Raw genomic sequence first — 19,671 nt, forward strand, 5'->3', positions numbered from 1 at the left:
GAGGTGGCTTTAGAGGAAACTTTTATTTTACTTCACAAAAACGTGGTTAAAAAGTGTATAAGAGCTTGAAATGAGAGAAGAGCCAGGTTTGAATGAGTCCTTGATTGAAGTAGATCTACGGAGCTATCAGCCGATTAGTCCTCCTGATGACCATTTATAAAAGGCCCCCAGCGCTGTATTATTTGCATTCCTATTTAGCCACGATTTTGTGGAGGGCACAACGTGATTAAACTTGTCACGGGGCCTGATTGACAGGGTCAAATCTTCACATCCCATTCGAGAGAAATTAAAAAAAGAAAGTAAAATAGACACTGAATGTGTCAGCTTCCTGTTCCTTTGCTTTTCTTTTCTCACCGAGCTCAGTCTCGACTAGGTATTTCGTTTCTCTCTCTCTCTCTCTCTCTCTCTCTCTCTCTCTCTCTCTCTCTCTCTCTCTCTCTCTCTCTCTCTCTCTCTCTCTCTCTGTTTATTTATCTCGCTCTCTCTCTCTCTCTCTCTCTCTCTGTAGTCATCCTCTCTCTACTCATCCTCTCTGTCTGTTTCTCCCTCTCTCTCTCTGTTTATTTATATATATATATCTCTCTCTCTCTCTCTCTCTGTAGTCATCCTCTCTGTAGTCATCCTCTCTGTCTCTGTTTCTCCCTCTCTCTCGCTCTCTCTCTTGCTCTCTCTCTCTCTCGCCCCCTTCCCTCACACAGTCTTGTCATCTCAGATAGGTCAGGAATGTTTTAATTTTGGGGATAGATTCTGCCTGTCAAGCGGGGCTGGATGGCCCGTAGTTCAGGAGATGAGATGTGAAGGGTGTAAAACAATAAAAAAAGAGTGAGAGATGGGAGAGAACAAAGAGGAAAAGAGCTCACTTTATTGGACAGATTTAATTACACCGAATAGAGATTAAGGCAGGCAATCCACTGAGGTGTGAAATTAACCCTTGATTACTGATGAAGCTCTGAACGGAGACCGAAAACAACAGTTGAAAAAAATAGATTGACCACTTGGTAATGGTAATTATTTTGGAGATCACATTTTCCTGAATAGTTGGTAATGGTGGCATGCATAAATAAATGGGGATAGGTGACTACATTGTTATCCATGCCGAAAACGCTAACAGAGAAGGACTTGACATGGTCTGAAATCTAGCAGCTTGCTTGCATCAGAGACTACTAACCTTTCTGTGTGACGGAAAAACCAATTTAAAATGCAGAAATGAGGTGATGCAATCTGCTAACTCTGAATGATGTTGCAGACTCATTCACATGAAATCTCAAAACGTCTCACCGTATTGACAAATGGAGGGTATTCTGTAATGAATTTGACATTGTCCTGCAGCTATGCCTGAAATAACCAATGAGGTTTTTTTCAATTTTCAAAATACATTAACATAGGCAGTTCACACACATACTGCCCTCGAATGCGTTACCCCCCCCCCCATGGATGTGCAAAATATCATCACCTGGTTTAGAGCATTTCACAGAATGACGCCGATATCAAGCATGATGATGTGTATCCATCTCACCATGGACTCACATTATCAACGTCATCCAGAAGGGAAACAGGGAAATGGGACACCTCCTGGTTTCGACCTGATGTTCACCAAATGCATTATCCCGATGTGGGTAGCTGTTTATATAATTAGCAGTAATTAATGAACAGGAAGTCGAGACTCGTTTGTATCTTAAATGATCTTAAATTGATCTCATTAGCACTTGTCATAGTCGTGTGCATGAAACAGCACGAGTTCCATTTGATTTTTGTCATATTAAAGTGCTTTTATGATGCTACATTTGAAGTCTGCCAGTTGTGCTTTTATTTTTTAAGTATCTTAAGATTGCAACAACTTGTCTCCAAAGCTTCAAGCCTTTAAGGCTGATGCACAACAAGTTACGTAAGTATTATGGGATGCACATATTCTTACGTATATGGCCAGTGTTCCCTGCAATCAAGTCTACAATGTTGTATTTGGAAATTGTTTAGGGAAAAATAAAAAACCTTGTGCCTATTAATGAAATGTATGATATTGGGTGGTTAGGCCAAACCACCCTCACATATCTCCCCATGTCCTTAACTATGTGTGCATGACAGCATGCATCCTATAAAATATGTACCCTGTCTAGTACATCTCATTCGTGGTACTGAATGGACAAGGGAGGAGGACAGAGAAGAGAAATAAAGTGCCATAATGAATCTAAAAGGCATAATTCATTCTGATCAAACGCACCCAGGGATGAGTCATGCTCCGGTGAACCCCTCTGACCACTGACGGCTCTACGGCAGGGGGAGAGGAGGGGGATTGACGAGCACACATAAATTCAAATTATTCTCAATGTATGCAATCCTGCAAATGGCCGCACTCTCGGGCGGTGGCCAATGAGGCTTTTTCTCTACCCAAAAAAACCTCTTTCTCACAATGGCCCGTCTGGCTTTTTGTGAACAGCTCTGGACAGGAGCTGCAGAGCTGAAGGAAGGAATGCAGCTGCAGGTAGTGTGGTTAGTTGGTCGCGGAGGGAGAAAAACAGCACAGCAGCGATGGGTTTGGTACTGGTGGTGGGGGGGGGGGTCACAATGATCAATTAATCCAGGCGGTAATTGGATGACTGTGAGTGTAAAGCCGTAATGCTGTAATGAAAGTCATCCATTGTGCACATTCTCTCCCTGGCCGGTGAACCATTCCCCTCATCATCCTCTGGATCTCAGGTGCTTAGCCATGCAAATCTGTCTGACAGCCCAGTACATCTCTGTCTGCCTAATTGGACAGTATAGAGTTGTTTATGGATATTGCAGACATTTAGGACTCAGTTGGGGGCTGCTCAAAAATCATTAGCGAGCGGCCCCTGTAACTGGCCTGTCAACTTCGCTTCACCGACGTCAAAGCCAGCAATAAAAAAATGTTTATCTCTGTCAAATACACAGGAAGGCTCTTTTCACCATGGATGAGTATACTTGCTGAACATTCAAACATGTTATGAACTGAAGAGTATCTGAATCCTATCAGCTTGTTATAACACTCCCACTGCTAGTTTCTGACGCGTAAGCGAGGTGGTGCTTTTGTTAATTAGCAAAACAATCCATCTGTCGAATTTGCAATGCCTTGGGGTATTTAATCAGTAAGTCTTAAGAGAAATATAAGAATATATGACTATATTCTCAACAATGGACTTTCAAGCGTTTGCAAACTATGTTTTCAATTTGTCACGGCTGACTTCCTTTTCAGGGCCTGTCTACTCCCCATCGTTTAAATCTCTGATTAACCAACATGCACTTGACTGGTGAGATCAATAGGAAGATTATAGATTTTATACTAATCAACGCGGTTAATCTAATTCCTAATCTAACACTTTTTTTTCCTCCTCTTTTTCTCCCTAATTGTGTCCGGCCAATTACCCCACTCTTCCGAGCCGTCCCGGTGGCTGCTCCATCCCCTCTCTGCTGATCCAGGGAGGGCTGCAGACTACCACATGCCTCCTCCGATACATGTGGAGTCACCAGCCGCTTCTTTTCACCTGACTGAGGAGTTTCACCAGGGAGACGTAGCACATGGGAGGATCACGCTATTCCCCCCTCCCACCTGAACAGGTGCCCCGACCGACCAGAGGAGGCGAAGTGCAGCAACCAGGACACATACCCACATCTGGCTTCCCACCGACAGACATAGCCAATTGTGTCTGTAGGGACACCCGACCAAGCCGGAGGCAACACGGGGATTCGAACAGCAATCCCCGTGTTGGTAGGCAACAGAACAGACCGCTACGCTACTGGAAGCCCACAGATCCGCTTTTTGCCCCGATGCTTAGACAGAGCCAGTATTTGGTTTTGTTCAATATTATGTTTCATAAAAGGCAGATCACAAGTTGACGAATCCATATATATGTTAATTTTTAAAGCAGTAATTTCTTTCTTCTTTTTTTTGTATCTCTACTTCACTTGTTATCCTTTTACTAGAGACAAGTCACCCATTTCAACCAAACTCCGGGTAGATCCGGACTTGAGCCGCAGGTCTGTCTTGTGAATCCTCAAATTGAAGGCACTCTGATTTGCATGGGTGAACATGGCGAGGCAGGCGAACAGGTCAGAGGCGCTCCAGACACAGGCTTTTAGAGTGATGAGTCTGTGCCAGACCACATGGAGGTGATGCGCCCATGCACTTGTGTGACCTTAAACACAGCTTGAATAAAGAGGAGGCAGAGGAGTCGGGTATGATCGCACGGCCTACAGATAGCGGGATGTAAACATCAAGAGACACGCACAGGACACGGTGATAACTATCAGTGATCAAGAACCGCTGTTATTGTTGTGTCCGCCGTGGTCCATGGCAAGTAGGAGGGATTTGCTGTACCAATTTTGAAGGTAGCTGCAGAAGCAGAGGGAGTGCAATGCACAGAATCAAGTGACAAAACATGGGTAAATTGAGAGGTGAAACTAACTCGCTTGCTCCCTCTCTCTCTCTCTCTCTCTTGTTCCTCTTTGCTCTCTCTTTACACAGCATTCTATCTTCATAGCTGAAGTCCAATCAATGGCGAACCAGTGTCTATTGTCTGTTCTGTGCTCAGTACCCTGCTGTCCTCCAGCACCCCCCATTACAGAAATGTTTCTTCCCATCAGTGCCTTTACTTATCACTTCCCGGGTGACATTGAACTTCCCATGCCCCGGCCGCCGAGACACATCTCTGAACTCACACAATTACTCTTCATCCCCACTAACAATTTAGTAATGAAGTATTGATTTCCAGATTCCTCTCTTATGGATGATATTAGATTTTGTTTGATAAACTGTGCCCGGGCCTCTAATCTGTACCGTCCCTTTTCCCCACTGTCTGTAAAACAAAGTGCCACTGGAGAGATAATGACCAAGGAACATCGATGAACTCATTTCATCAATTTGTAACACTTGACAATGAAAAAGGGCAGGCATTTCTCAAGCAGCAATGTCAAAGTTTATTGCTCTGGGTACAGTCTTATTGGAAGCCAGACATCTTGAGCAGCGTCGGGTTCTAATTTATGGGCCCCAATGTGCCAGTTACTTTTAATGGGAATGTTTGGATACTGGGAGGATATTAGTGTTGCACCTGGGTTGTCTGATTCCCAGGGCCACCGGGGATTCATGTGTCATGTCAGAAAATACAAAAACAGGAGAGGAAGGGCCGAGACTCCGGTTATTTGCAATGCAAGAAAATGCTGTTTGGGATATAAATCATGCTGAGATGTTACATGCAAGTCACACATGCACAGATTTAAGAGCCACACGGATCCTTAACTTCCAGTGTGTTCTCTGGCCACAGAGAACACCGCTGTGGTAAGTTGCAAATCAAAACACAATTTAATTTTTTGCACATTTCAGCCATGCTTTTGTGTGAATGTAACCCTGACATATGCTACCCATTCATATTTCCAAAAACACATAAAATGCAATTGAAAGTGAATAAATCTAACATTTAATGCCTCTTCTGTTGCCGTGGATGTTTGACACCACAGTTCCAAATTAATGCATTACACATCGAAAGAAAAGCTGACGGCAACCATCAAACCAACCGTGAAACCAGATTAATCCGTGTTATCCAATAAAGGCTTGATTGGCAATTTGAATTCCTTAAATCTTGTAGCTTCATGTATATGTATTGATGCATGCTCAATAATCCAGGTAAGGAAATCAGAGACAGTTGAATCAGTTCATCTGGATACAATGTTTATTGACAGAGTTCATCTGGATACAATGTTTATTGACAGATTTCTGTCAATAAACATTGTATCCAGATGAACTGATTCAACCGTCTTTGAACTTCATGTATACTTTCTGAAACCAAAATATTATCCAATGAGCAAATCTCAGCTGTCTTTGGCTGATGAGGAGGAGGAACACAAAATACTTTTATTTTTTTACCTCTGGAGAACAGGATTATCCCCCTGAGAAGCAATGCAACATTTCTACGTAAAATCATCTAAGCTTGTACATTATTCTGAAGGAAAAAAAAACCCAAAAAAACAAAACAGAAGTATACTTACAAACAGGGGTTCGTCACATTTCTGAAAGTGGCGTCTACTCGAACCTTCAATAGCTTCCAAACTGTTTTCTTTACCTTAATGTGGGCTGTTTGTGCAGACTATTTATCTGGTGCAAAGTCAAATCATCTATTTCCCCTCATTTATCCTGATAGAACAAGAGACCCAAGGAACATCAGCCAATTTAGACCGAAAATCCCAGTTCAGCTCAGAGTAATCTGATTTCCCTCCTCCCTAGAAATCTACATGTATAGTGCTTATCAACTGGATTACTGGCAGGTAGGAAGAATAACCCAATTTGAGGTTACTTGTTTCTCTGTGTGTAGTTTTCAGTGTCACATCGCATTAGGGGAGGAAGGCTATTGCTTTGTGGAACAGAGGTGTAACTGCCTCACCCCTTCTTCCCCAGCTATATCCACTGATTCAGTCACATGTTTGTGAATTACACAGTGCCCTGGACCATATACAGTACACAGAAAAAAAACAAAATCAATAATGGATTCCTTGATAAAATGCAAATACCGTGATCAGTCAGTGACTCCACTCCCTGAAATGATTCAGCTTATGACTGTTGTTAGATGAATGCGGTAAATAGGGAAATGCATGCTTCATTGCACCATGTATGGCCTGATGAAGAGCATTTCACACCCACTCCTTTAATGTATTTGATCAGGATGCTGTTTTCTCTTATTTTCCTCCCAGCAGGCATGTGGTGCAAGTGACAGATCTGAGATGGGGTCACTGGAGTGGTGACGGGGCCAGGAGGGCTCCTATGTGCCCCCTCTCTGGGGCCAGGATGGACAGATATGATGCCGCGCCTCTCCTGATGCACACAAAACTCTCAGCCCTCGCCATCCGCCGCTCCTACGCAAGACCGAATAGTAACGGATGACCCCCATCGACGTACCCTCATCGCCACAGAGGTCAGTCCCCCTCAAATGAGAGCAGCGCTCCCCTCCGAGGTGATTATTGATAAAGAATGACACGGCAATAAGGACACGGGGGAAATACACTCTAGGGGCCAATCACCTCTCCTCCCCTGTTCCCGTGGAGGGAAACCAGACTAATGTATAAATGCAGGGCTGGGACACTATTCCCCCACCTATCAAGTCACCGTAAAAGAAACCGAGTGTAGACCATCAGCGATGCAGGGAGCCATGTCACTTTCCTTGAGACACAGTCCTCTTTATATCTTTTAAAGGAAACAATCATCTTTTCTGATGAGCCAAAATGTCCTATAGCATGCAAGGTCAAGTACACTGAGAGACCACACGCATTGTTACGATGAATGTGGCCAATGGTGCATTATGATACTCCACCCCCACCCCACCCCACCTCCACCTGTCCTGAAAACTATGCTATATTTTGTTCCCTGTGATACGTGACACTATTTCAACCATTTGCTCCTAGAAAAAAAAAAAAAACAAGTCAGTAAGCTGTAATGCCATATATGCAGACAGGTATCTGGGTAACACTTGTCAGAATATGACTGTGGAATTACTTTTCCAGACTTATTTGGATATACACAGGAAATGTATCACAGCCTGTTTATAAAATGTCCCAACCAAATTAGGAAATAACACCAGAGGGTACACAAAGCCCCCCAAATCATGGCAGTGGCTCCTTTTTTTTTGTTTAGGCCATATTGCAGATTGGTGGTATCTTGTTGGTAAGCGCTACAAGACAGGGTGGAAACTCGGGGAAAAAAGCAGTTGCTTAGGAGGTGCCATGTCCTAGCAATCATTCTCCTCTTCTAAAGGGGCTCCAATGGCACCTGAGGGGGAATCTCATGGCTGTCATCCCAGAAAGCCTGCCGCACTGATGCCTGCTTACCATCTGCTCCCCATATGAGCAAAAAACAGCCAATTGTCTCAGGAAAGGCACCTCAATCACACTATCACTGAAGTGATATACTTTAACGTGTTTTCAGGAAAATTTGGACGACATTGTGGTGGAATCTGCATTGCCGGAGGACTGTATTTGGCTCTGTGAGATAACAGTATAAGATCGATCTTCTGCATAGTGTAGGTCGAGTGGAAATGTACATAATAGCCCTGCCCTGCCTCTGCGTGGACCTGGCCTCTGACAGTGAAAAAAGGCACAACAGTGGGACCCTGTCAGTGTTATACCTCCTGTAAATAACCCCTCCATGCCTTTGGTTTTATCATTCCCCGCAAATTATTCCAGGCCCCTCTGGAGCAGACAAGAAATAGCATTATTTTATGGCATGGAAAAAAAAGAAGAGATAAAAAGAGGAGTCAGAGGGAGAAAAAGGGAGATGGGGCTAAAAAAGGTCCTTCAGGGAACATGGTGTAAATGAAGTTCCAGGAATGACACAGGCGAGCAATGAGGCGTGGATGGAAAATATACGCTGCACATCATCGGATAGAGATGCCAGTGGAAATGGCTTCATTGAAGTGTCAGCCCTCATCCATCAATCAATCATCCGCAAGAAACAATAACGCTGCGGCGATGGGGCAGCTTTATGGGGCTTACTCATGGGTATCGGAAGCAGCACTTAAGTGTAGTTCTGACACTGGGAGGAAAACAGAGGTGAGGTGCTCGGCTTTATTCCACATGCAGGTAGAGCACATACAGATGGAGGCAGGTGGGGTTGGGTGGGGGGCTGAGCAGACAGTGCCCCCCTGGCAGGAGAGCTTTGGACGCTGAGATGGAAATGGGTTTATCCCTGCCAAAACAGGAGATATTCATCTACTGTTTGCCCTGCTTTTTCCCCCTCCTCACCCTTTGATACGATGTTAGAATTAACAGATAAGATGTTTTTGTTGTATGGAAGGAAGAACTGTTATTTTACATTGATGATAAATTGAAAAAAAAAAGGTGAAATTTACCAAGTACTGATACAACCCTTTTTCCACAGGAATTATCTTTTTATGTAAACATTGTTTTGCATGTCTGTTTTTTCATTCTGATTCGCATTAAGCGTACTATTCACGTATATCCCAAAAATAGTTTTCAGACAGCAGGCGGTAGGTTCATCAATCGTTGGTACGTACAAATTTGTTCTTAGATGCCCATGGGATTTTTTTAGCCCTGAAGTTTGTCCCAGAGGCTAGTCTAGAACCTGAGTAACCCCTGAATTTAGACACCAATTGGTTAACACTGGTGTCTTTGCAAGCCTGGGCGATTGCTCGTTGCAAGAGGTAGGCAATAGATGTTAGGGGGAAGGAATTACAAATAACCATCAGGCTTTGCTGCTTCCCATCAGACAATCTGGAGAGTTAAAAAAAAAAATTCCATGAGTGTGTGAGAACAAAATTTGTGTATGAATGATTGATGAACGAGGCCCGATGTGTTTGTAATTATTGTGCTTAGAGAGATTATGGCCTTATTAGTAATTATCCCAACAGCTTCATCGAGTGAATGGTTGGCGGAATCATTAAATAAGTAAAAAAAACAAACAAACGTAGAACTTACAATCAAAAGCAGTACTGTACCCAACCAGGGTCATTGTTGAGCTCATTTATAAATACTGAAGAAATCCACAACAAACTGAACCGCTAAACAGAGGGTAACATATTCTTCCTCATTAAAACGAGAAGTTTATGAGAGCAGGAAAGGCAGAATAGAAAAATAAACAAAAGATGCTAAATGATCCGACCGTCACTTTTGCTGTATGTGAGTCTTTTGATTTCCCCAAATCGAGTCTCTTGACAGCTTCTCGGCAACATGAAACATGACACGTCATCCATTATTCTGTACGTGTGCCTTGCTATCTCAGCCCACTCCATATGGCCCCTGTTGTCTCCAGACACCCAAATCCCTTTCCTGAGGCCAGAGGCTGTTTTGTGGGAACTATTACATTGCTCCTCTTCCTCAGAGGGATGGGGTGACGATGATGAGCAATTGCAGTGAGAGCAGACTTTCCGCCTCAAATTCTGACAGAATATTCAACAATTGACCGTATATTCTTTGTTGGCCCAATTGCTAATTCATGCAAGTTGACAATCTGGAGGCAACAATTATGAGTGACGATAGAGCTGGAAAGCACTTAAGGGGAAAGAGACAAACATGAAGTTTACTTTACTAGTGGAGGGAGGGAGGTGGAGAACACAGAGAGGCTCTTTTGTAACACCGTCATGGAAAAGAAAGATGATGTTTCCAAACAAATTTCTGGTATCAGTCAGTGATTAATTCATCCTCAACTTTTTGAATTCAGACTCTTCGGAACCAGGGCATTTTTAACAGTTGCTTGGATAGCAATACTACCATAAAATAATTGCACATTAGGACTAAATCCTTATGGCTAAACCTACCATGCTAGGGTTTTGTTCTCTGTCATTCTTGGCTCACAAGCAATGGTGACATATTGCATAAAAGGCAATGACACTTTGAATCTTACTGCAAATTAAAATGTAATCAACCAAGTTCTACGCTGACCACTGCACTTACTATCAATGACATGTAGCGACAGAATGTATGGTTAACGTTCAACAGTCATATCTAATAGGATCCCTCACTTTTCTTACACCCCATAGAAGTGTGGCCAGAAAATTGCATGTTTCTATCTGATCACTACATAAGTAAAACTTTGTATGAATAGTGCATACTTCATAATATAAAGATATATATATATATGCATTGTACATCGGTGTGCAAAACACAAAAGGTCTGGACAACACCCGCATTAACAAAAAGACAAAGTCAGTGCATGTTGAGGATCCCAAAATATAAGAAATACTGCACAGCACTGTCAGTAAATATAGTGAATTCATCTTCACTCATTAAAGGGACTTTTTGGAACAGAAAAGGGCCTGGAAGCACGTTTTGGAGAGTAGGAAATCTTGCAAGACCATCGTAGGGATTGAGGACGCATGTCATAAACTGTAGTCAACTTTTGTCCTCTGCAACGCATTTGCACTAAGTCTGCCACAGTGTGGGGGGGGAAATGAGGGTGATGCTAAGTGAAATGCTCATTTTGCGTTTGTGATTACCGAGGCCCATGGGCGATATGCGCTAATGTGAGCTAATGCAATAGATTACACAGTGCTGGCCCAGGGGAACAGACAGCAAACAGATGTGGTGCACTCAAAAAATAAGAAGGAAAATTTTTCTTTTTTTTTCAAAATCTAAATTGTTCATTGTGCTGAAGATAGTCCCTAGTGATTTATTGTTGACGACAATGCACAGCCGTGATAGGTCTTGTCAGTTTCCTACTTCCACATGTGTAGGAAGTGAACAAAAGTGTTGCTCACCTTGCTACGGCGAAAGCTTTTCCTATACTTTCACATTTTCAATCTATACATTTATTAAGGTGTGCTGTGATAAAACGTTCATCTTGATTTGATATCAAGGCCAAGAAAACACTGATGTTTTCCCCCTTTGTTCAGTAATTCCAGGGGTAGTCTTCCCCTGGAATTACTGAACAATTCAATAACATGCATCTCTGCCACACAACCACATAAATCTGATAAACAGAACTTGCAAGGACGTAAAAGCGTTGGCTGAGGATGCTACCATCTACACTTGGCATGTGCTGCCCTCTAGTGTTCATTGAATGTAAATGGAAAACCATGTAAAGCCTGGAATATTTATATCACTTGACAAACAGCCATCCTATTTTTGATTTACAAATAATAATAATAATAATAATAATAATAATAAATAAACAAAAACTTGTACCCATGCCAGGTGTTCAGCTTTGAAACCTTGCCATATCTGTGGGAACTCCTTATTTCTAAACATTTTACCCAAGTCCGCCATGTTAATGCAATACCTCCATGCATTGCTCTCGGAAAGTTGCTCAAAAATGCCTCCTCAAAGGATCAGATGCCAACGGGGCCAGTCAATGACGGATTGGTCTTACGAAAGGGACTGAGCCCGTCCATACTGAACCCTTACAGGCTCACAAGATCGTAATACAAATTAGTTTCAGTGCTGGATCTTACAAATGCATGGAAGTGGGACAATTCAGCCATATTTGGAAGAGGTCCATGGGTTACCCGATGCCCATTACTAAAGTACAAGATCATGCAAACAGAGCACATAAACTAACTTTTATTGTCATTCAATGCTAAACAATATTTTCCAACTTTTTAGAAATACACATGTGAAAGACAAAACCAAAAGCAAATAATTTAATGTCTGCTTTGAAATTTGACGAAAAAAAAATTACACAATAGCATGTACCCTAACTGCCTGTAAATATCACATAACCTGAGACTTGCCCCTTTTTTCCTCCCTTTCACAGTGTACAATACGTTGGGCCATTTCTCTATTAGGACTTTTTTTTTTAAACAAATTAGCCCTAACACAAAAAAATATCACTTAATGACCAGCGAGGACATCTGCCTCATGTATGCCGAGTCCTGAAAACTGTAAATGTCTGCCCCCCACCCTTACAAATAAACACAGGCCCAAAAGGTTTGGTGCAGTTTGTACAGCATATTGGATTTGAGGAACCGGTAAAGTTGATAATAACCATCAGCTAAAATCCCATGTTTTTAAATGATGGGTTGTAATTGCCAAGCACCCTAAGAAATTAAGAACTGAAATTTGTTACCCTTTCGATCATGGTTGAGATAATCAGTATGCTAGAGGACCTCTTTTAGTCTGAGGCAATTGGTAAATCTGAACCCTGATCCTCCGTAATGACATGTCCATCCAATGAAACTACTCAAACTCCAAGAGCATCTCGCACTAGTCTAGATGCATTTAGGTACAAAGGCTCGGTTGACATGTTAGCAACAGCAGCTTTATAACAACATTGGAATCGAGTCTATAAATTGAGGTAGACCACTGAAACATACAGTACAGTTGCTTAACATGTTGAAAATAAATGTGCTATTTGATAGAAAAACAGCCGACCCTTCAACGCTTTGGGAAAAAAAAAAAAAACACAATAGTGCTCGATTACTGCCTGCAAAACAAAAATGAAATGGCAGTATATTTTCACATTTTTTAACCTTTTTTCAACATGTAACAAATGTTGTATGTATTGCAAACGAATGGTAATGTATCCCCACACACAAATGTTACAATTACATAGATTTGAACATCACAGTGTGGATCAAAATAAATGAAAACAATTCTGAGCGAGAAACCAATTAGCAATATTGGAAATCTACATTCAAAGAGGAGTTTGTCTGTACCTCCAACCCAAACAGATGAATAGGGTAAATCCAGCTGAGGCAGACCTTGTTCTGGAATGACTGTGCAGCACTTTCTTTGACGCCAAAGGAAAAAAAAAAAATCCATTCTAACTTTTTTAAATTAACATAATTCAAAAAATACCTCCAATTAAGTCCTCCAAAAGTAGCAGCAGCACACTTGAAATCTAGCAAAAGGGGGGGGGGAAATGCATTTACAAGCATTATCAAAAGTAAAATCATGTAACGATGATAAGGCAAAGACTCTGGTTATGGGAAGGCAAATAAGCTGGGCCGATTCTATAGATTTTATTAACCTATTACCTCAGTGCCATTTTAAGTACTTTTGTCTGTGGTTCCATAACATTCAGTAGGTAAGGGGCCTGGATAGACATTCATCTGCAGGTTTGGCAATGATGGCAAGTGTTGGTAGAGAGTAGTTATACCGCCTATAAAGAGATAAATGAATGTTATTATTAAACCATGATGTGTAAAGTATGTTTGAAGAAAAACTGCTCTAAGTCATCTTCATGAGTCAGTGAACCAAGCACGTACCAGCTCTTGGGTTGGCCAGCCCTCCATGACTGAGTTTGGCTGCAGTGGAACTGTAGAGAGATGCCAGATCACAAGGGGTGTAGGACTGCAGGATGTTAAACATGTTCCAGTCAGAGACCATACTGCCTGGAGCTGTAGCCTTCGTAAGTACATTGGCCTGAGAGACTGTGAAAGGTGATGACCCTTGTGGTGTAGACGTCACACTTCTCCCAAGTAGTCTGTTTTTTTCATCCCCTGCTGGTACTTTTAAGGCAGATTTCTCAACAATGTTAGTTTCCCCGGCAAGAGGCATTAAGTACTTGAATCTTTTGCTGGAAGATTCACCTAAATCCATGTGACAAAGGTTTCCAAACCCGCTGGACAGGCACAGCTTGGCTGCATCCGAGTGCCAAACATCAGTTCTCATGGGGTAAGTTTGCTCACCAATTTCCACTTTGTCTGATGGGCTAACCCTCTTCATTGCATTGCTGGTACCAGATTTTTTCTTTAGCTTTGTAACTCTTGAAGAGTCCTGATTTACTTGCGGGTCTATCTTGGTCCTATGTTGCAGGGTCTCCTGGATAACCTCATGCTTAGGTACATGGACAGAAGACTGTTTAGGAACGTGAGGTGGGTTGACAGAGTGAGACTTTTCTTGTGGTTTTTCAGGCTGAGGAGGTGGAGATTTGGTCCGACGAGGATAGCTCCTGTCAATCCTGGGAAGTGGAGTGACATCCTTTCCATCAAGGGCAGGGGGGCAGCCAGTAAAACGTCTTTGTTTCACACTCCTTCTTAAGTCATTCTCTCTGGTAATTTCTGTCTCATCTTTATGAGTCAGGTTTTTGTGCATAATCAAAACCTCTGGATACAAGGTTTGATATGCACAGGATGAACAGGCAATTGGAATTAATGTGTTTCTGGGTTCTGAGCTGGCGGGGATAGAGACAGACACTTTTAAGGACAGATTTAATGGGGCCTCAAAGCTCTCTCCTTTCATCTCCTTTCGTTCCATCTTCAGGTTAAGAGGTAAGGGGCATTTTAACTGCATCTCATCAGTTGGGGAGGAAGCAGGCTTAGCAATTAGCTTCTCATATTCATCATTCATTTGAGTGACTGGTTTTCCGTGCTTGCCTCCTGTGTCGTCAAATCTGTCTGCTGGTTTTCCGCTTGTAGTTGATTTGAGTCCTGCTACACATAGTTCTGATCTATTTGAGGGAGTTTTTTCATTCTCATTTCTGTGTTCAGCATTATTAATAGAAGGCACTATTAGCACAGGTCGATCAGGGAGATCCATGGAGTGTTTGCCTTTGTGACGTCGAGCAAGGTGATATTTCAGTGATGTCTTTTGGGCAGCGGCATAATCGCAGTACATACACTTGAATGGTTTTTCACCTGAAAATAAGATCTCAGTGAACACCCAGCTTTGTTTGAAATTTGATTTCAATCGTAGTAATAAAGCTATGAAAACAGAACCTGTGTTAATTTATGCAGTCAAATTATCTATATAACCATCAAAACCTAACAACATACCTGTATGAGTCCTGAGATGAATGGTGAGATAATAGCTTGAACGGAATGTTTTGGCACAATAACTACATTGTCTCGATCTGACCTTGGGTCGTACAAGACCATCTTCACCTTTCAGAAAAATAAGCATACAAAAACAAATACTTATGGAGATAGGACATTATACTGTAAGGGAGGGACCACAATAAGGAACACACACACACACACACACACACACACACACACACACACACACACACACAAACACACACACACACGGTCTGGGTATTACCAGGTAAACTGAGTTATGGCTTGTGAAAAACTTAAGATTTTGATTGCAAAACACAAATTAATGTTGTTAAATTAATGTTTTTTTCTTTTCTTTGGCAAGTGACCATTATATAAGTGGGATGTCCTTCGAGTAGTCCAAAATCAGAAATCAATGGACCCACAGCAAACGTCCAACGCGTCTCCCCGTCGTCCATTAATTCCTGATAATGGACAACTCATCGGACATTATCCTTTACTTAAATACACACATAAGCACAAACTGTATATCATGCACAACAATCTTTGCATCCCCCCATTTTACCTGAACCCAAGGTCTCCAACACAGTTGCTTCCTCGGAACCGTCCTCTGCATGGTCCACTGAGCTTGCTCTTGACAATTTCCCATCAGAAACAGTAGGGCTCTCCTCTCCACCCCTCTCCTTCTTGTGCACCCTGGAGTGGAGAACTAATTGGTGGTAGGTCCTGAAAAATCTCCCACAGTCTTCACAGGTGGTTGGTCGTTCCTTACGTTTTTGCATTACAGGCCTTTGATCTAGCTCAGGTGACGGGGTTTCAACTGTTGTAGTCAGCAGCCGGGACCTAAGCTCCCTCCCAATAACTTCTTTCATCGGCTTGTCTCCTTGGCCCTCAGACGAAATACTACTCGACTCCTCTTTATCAGAGCCACACTCTTCATTGTCTGTACTGGCATCCTGGCCTATGTCTTTAGCATTACTTGGACCAACTGCTATCTTACCCTTTGTAGCAAGTTGCCAGGCCTGGTATGTGTTGAAAGGGTCTAACTGGGCAACCCATCTACATGATCTCTCAGGTTGCAAATTATTTCCTGCAGGGCAGGGTCTAAGATTTAAAGTCTGCAGAAATGTTTCCTGCTTGACATAGGAATCAACAGGAGCATTCCAGCTCTCATTTCTTTCTTTTTCAGGCTCCACTTCTCTATTATGTACTTTACTATGCTCCCCCAAACTATCTTGATCAGGGAAAAAAAAGCCACACATCATGCACATTTTATAAAGAGTGGCAACAGGCTCTAGATTCTGGTCTTGAATAATGCCATTGATCATGATAGGGGTCTCCAGATCTTGCTGGGCCTTGTTCTTGGCTCCTGGCTTGTTTCCATGCATTTTCATGTGGTTTTTGAGGAACCAGGGCTCCCTGAAGCGTCGTCCACATACATTACAGCAATAAGTAAAGTAATCCTTGTGTTTTCTCATGTGGGTCTCCAACTCACTAACATCTTGTGATATCTGACCACATACAATACAGCTGAGCACCTCCTCTTTTTCAAGAGGGAGGTTACTCTGTTTAGATCGGGTCCTCTCCCCAGGGGTCCGGAACTCTGCTTCAACACAAAGCACAGCTGGTTCAAACAGAGTAGTTGGATGTTGGGTTAAGACGTGTGGGCCTAGAGCTTCCTGATGAGCAAAGGTCTGGTCGCAGAACATACAAGACACTGGCACACTTCTGCCAGTTTGCAATATGGCCTCTTCCGTGGCAATGCTGTGAGGGGTCATGCTAGACCCGGACCCTGGCATGCTTGCACTACTACTGATCAGAATGTCTTGACCCAGTCCATCTGGGCTCTCTTCATATGGAAGCAATGGGTGAGTTGGCATTGTCCTCTGAATACAAAGTACTTATGCTATGGGCAAACTCCAGTTGTTTTTTTTCTGAGCCTGCAAACAAGGAAGGAAAAATTACTCAGGCCTTTTTCTGTAAAAATTAGGTAAGCGGATAAAACTTATAATGAATACCATGGGATATTCTCATTAAATCTGTAAAACAAAAATACAGAGATGTTAGAGCACAAAAGGAAATCATTTCCCCCATATTGAAACAGGAAATGTGTCCTTTTAGCAATCAACAACATAGCAAACTCATTTCCTCTATGTGTAAGCCACTGATAAAGCGGATAAGGCAATGGTTCAGTTTAGTGAAACATTTTCCTTTTCATCATATTCACTGAATGTGATTGACAGATCCTGAGCAATCAACTAGAGACATCAACATAACTGCAACCAAGTAAAACCGATTCTTCAGATAATTGTATGTGGGGCTACTTGTGCAAAACATTTGTGCCAGAAACACAATTGTATTTAGTTTTCCAAATTTAATTGAAAGCATTGATGGGAATAGTGCTGACAATGGACAGCAGATAAGCAGCTGAAATTGGCGAGTGACTGAGCATTACAAAGTTCAAACCTGCCAGTTGAATCATCAGCCAACTCCTATATTCCAATGAACTACATTGGGTGAAAACAAAAAAAGAATCTCCGAGAATTTACCTGCTGATCTGACTCTAAGTTGTGGTTGCCCCGCACCGCCCACATTCTCCAATTTGTTTTAATGGAGGTGTATGTTGACAGACATTACTCATACTCTTACTCAGTGTGCTTTTGCACAAGCAAGTCTCTCTCAAAGCTAGAAACCAGAAAATCAAAACTCTTACTTTTGATGCTATACTGGTGTACATTCCTGGGCCGCTATATGGACTTGTGACAGCTTGCTTTACAATTCTACAATTGACACTTACTTAGGCTTACTTGTTGAGGCTTTATCATTGTTAACAACTGATCACCACCAGCGGTAATAATGATTTGCTTATATGCTGAATAAATGGTAGTCTGAGAACTGGAAATCGTAACGCATCTGATTCGCTCCAGAGTGGAGTAACTGGACCAACAGGTTAATAGGTTCACGGTTCATCAAGACAAGTTTGAAGCCTGTGTCAGGTGCGAAGCTCAAACCTGTCCACTGTACCATAACACATTTTGATTACATTTTGAGGCATTATGGCCTTTCATATCTGTGACAAAATAACTGCTATGATTCTCCATGCAGTAAAATAAACTAATTCCACGTCAATAATAGACTTTCTGAAAGTATATAAACACATTTAAATACTCTACCCCCCCCCCGCCAAAACTTGAATTCAATGTATTTTTGTATCTGTATTCGCTTTCCTGAGGGGCAATTTCAGTACAGGTGAGCACAGGCGGCTGACGATAATGAGCGAGACCCAAGTTTGTTCTCCAGCACATGTATTGAATGGTAAAGGCTAAAGGTTAGCGTTAGCCACTTGTTATTCACGCACGTTAGGACTCGTGGAGAAACCACAACTTAATCGCCCCTCTTATAAAAACGATGTGGGGCAACGGTTGTGATAAACGCTACATAGGTTAGCAGGTTTAGCTAAATTAATAGTCTATTCATCTGTGAATGGCTAGTACATTACTATTTATGTATAATAAACACGGGACTAACCTTACCTAAGCTTCTTTTCAAGCGTAAATAAAACGCCGAAGTTACATTTAAAAAAAAAAGTAACTCCGAGACAACTCCCGCCGTTAGTTAAATTAACGCTCAACAGAAGCCAGTTATTGACAATAGGTTCCGGTGCTTTCGTACACTTACCAATGGACGGGCGAAAAAGGCAGGCGGTCACGATATATGGAGGACATTTCCACTTTTACATTAATTAATGATAACGCCCGCCACATGCGATAACGCAGACTTGACGCTGTAGCCGCCGTGAACGATCGGCCGGCGTTTTTAACAACAACCGCTAACAAGGCACATTCCCGACTGCAGAAACTTACCAGCAACACCGACCAATTCACAATTTCCGTATCAACTTACTGGCGCTACCCGCTGACTAAATGCTGTCTGTGTGCGAGTAGCGTCTTCATTTCGTAACACTTGCGGGGTCGGCGGCTCACCTTATTGAATTATTAAGGAGTGTGAATGGTTATTTGTTCTGGTGTTGTTGTTGTTGATGTATATATATATATTTGTTGGTTTTGTTAAGGATCCTCACTGTGCAGCTGTTGAATCCCGGAGCTTGTTCTTAACGACTCTCAAAAGATGCGACACCCCCCCCCCGAAAAAAAAGTGGTCACATGGTGCCGAATAAGAGAAAATGATTAGTTCCCATGCGCCAAACAAACATACTCCCGATATGGCAAGGTGCCATCCATTGTCTTTATTCTGCTTGTTTCAGGTGTCCACCAGCGTATTAATCAGCAATCTCAAACATTGTGCTCGAATTTTGACTCTAAAAAAATTGCGGTTCGGGTTTAACTTGTCTTGTGCACTGCTCAAGTGACGCCGATCGTAAACACACAGTGGGAAGAATACGATAGTAAAAGTACTTGGGAGTTCAATTCACTGGCTTTAAGAATGTGAGATCCTATTAGTATAGTTGGTGATGTTACAGCATGATGCATTTTATTTGTTT

General features: G+C 42.2%; 1 protein-coding gene across 1 annotated transcript; it reads right to left on the reverse strand.

The window, feature by feature from the left end:
• Window positions 1-7,747: 7,747 nt before the first annotated feature.
• Window positions 7,748-19,192, reverse strand: znf217 (zinc finger protein 217). The gene is made up of 6 exons (XM_056299005.1): window positions 19,154-19,192; window positions 15,736-17,110; window positions 15,168-15,275; window positions 13,659-15,029; window positions 13,448-13,552; window positions 7,748-7,830 (listed from the first exon to the last, which is right to left on the reverse strand). Exons 2-6 carry the CDS (start codon window positions 17,048-17,050, stop codon window positions 7,748-7,750), a joined length of 2,982 nt encoding a protein of 993 aa, XP_056154980.1. The 5' UTR covers window positions 17,051-17,110; window positions 19,154-19,192.
• Between the last annotated feature and the right edge of the window lie 479 nt (window positions 19,193-19,671).

The sequence above is a fragment of the Lampris incognitus genome, chromosome 2 (assembly GCF_029633865.1).
Source record: "Lampris incognitus isolate fLamInc1 chromosome 2, fLamInc1.hap2, whole genome shotgun sequence".
In the NCBI taxonomy this organism is placed as follows: domain Eukaryota; kingdom Metazoa; phylum Chordata; class Actinopteri; order Lampriformes; family Lampridae; genus Lampris; species Lampris incognitus.

Bases quoted from the DNA above. Each gene is read 5' to 3' on its own strand.
- znf217 (XM_056299005.1), bottom strand. From the start codon at position 17,050: ATGCCAACTCACCCATTGCTTCCATATGAAGAGAGCCCAGATGGACTG. The intron at 15,276-15,735 runs GTAAAATGGGGG...TTTTTCTGAAAG, and splicing joins GTTGGAGACCTTGGGTTCAG to GTGAAGATGGTCTTGTACGA. The intron at 15,030-15,167 runs GTATGTTGTTAG...TCTTATTTTCAG, and splicing joins TCATCTCAGGACTCATACAG to GTGAAAAACCATTCAAGTGT.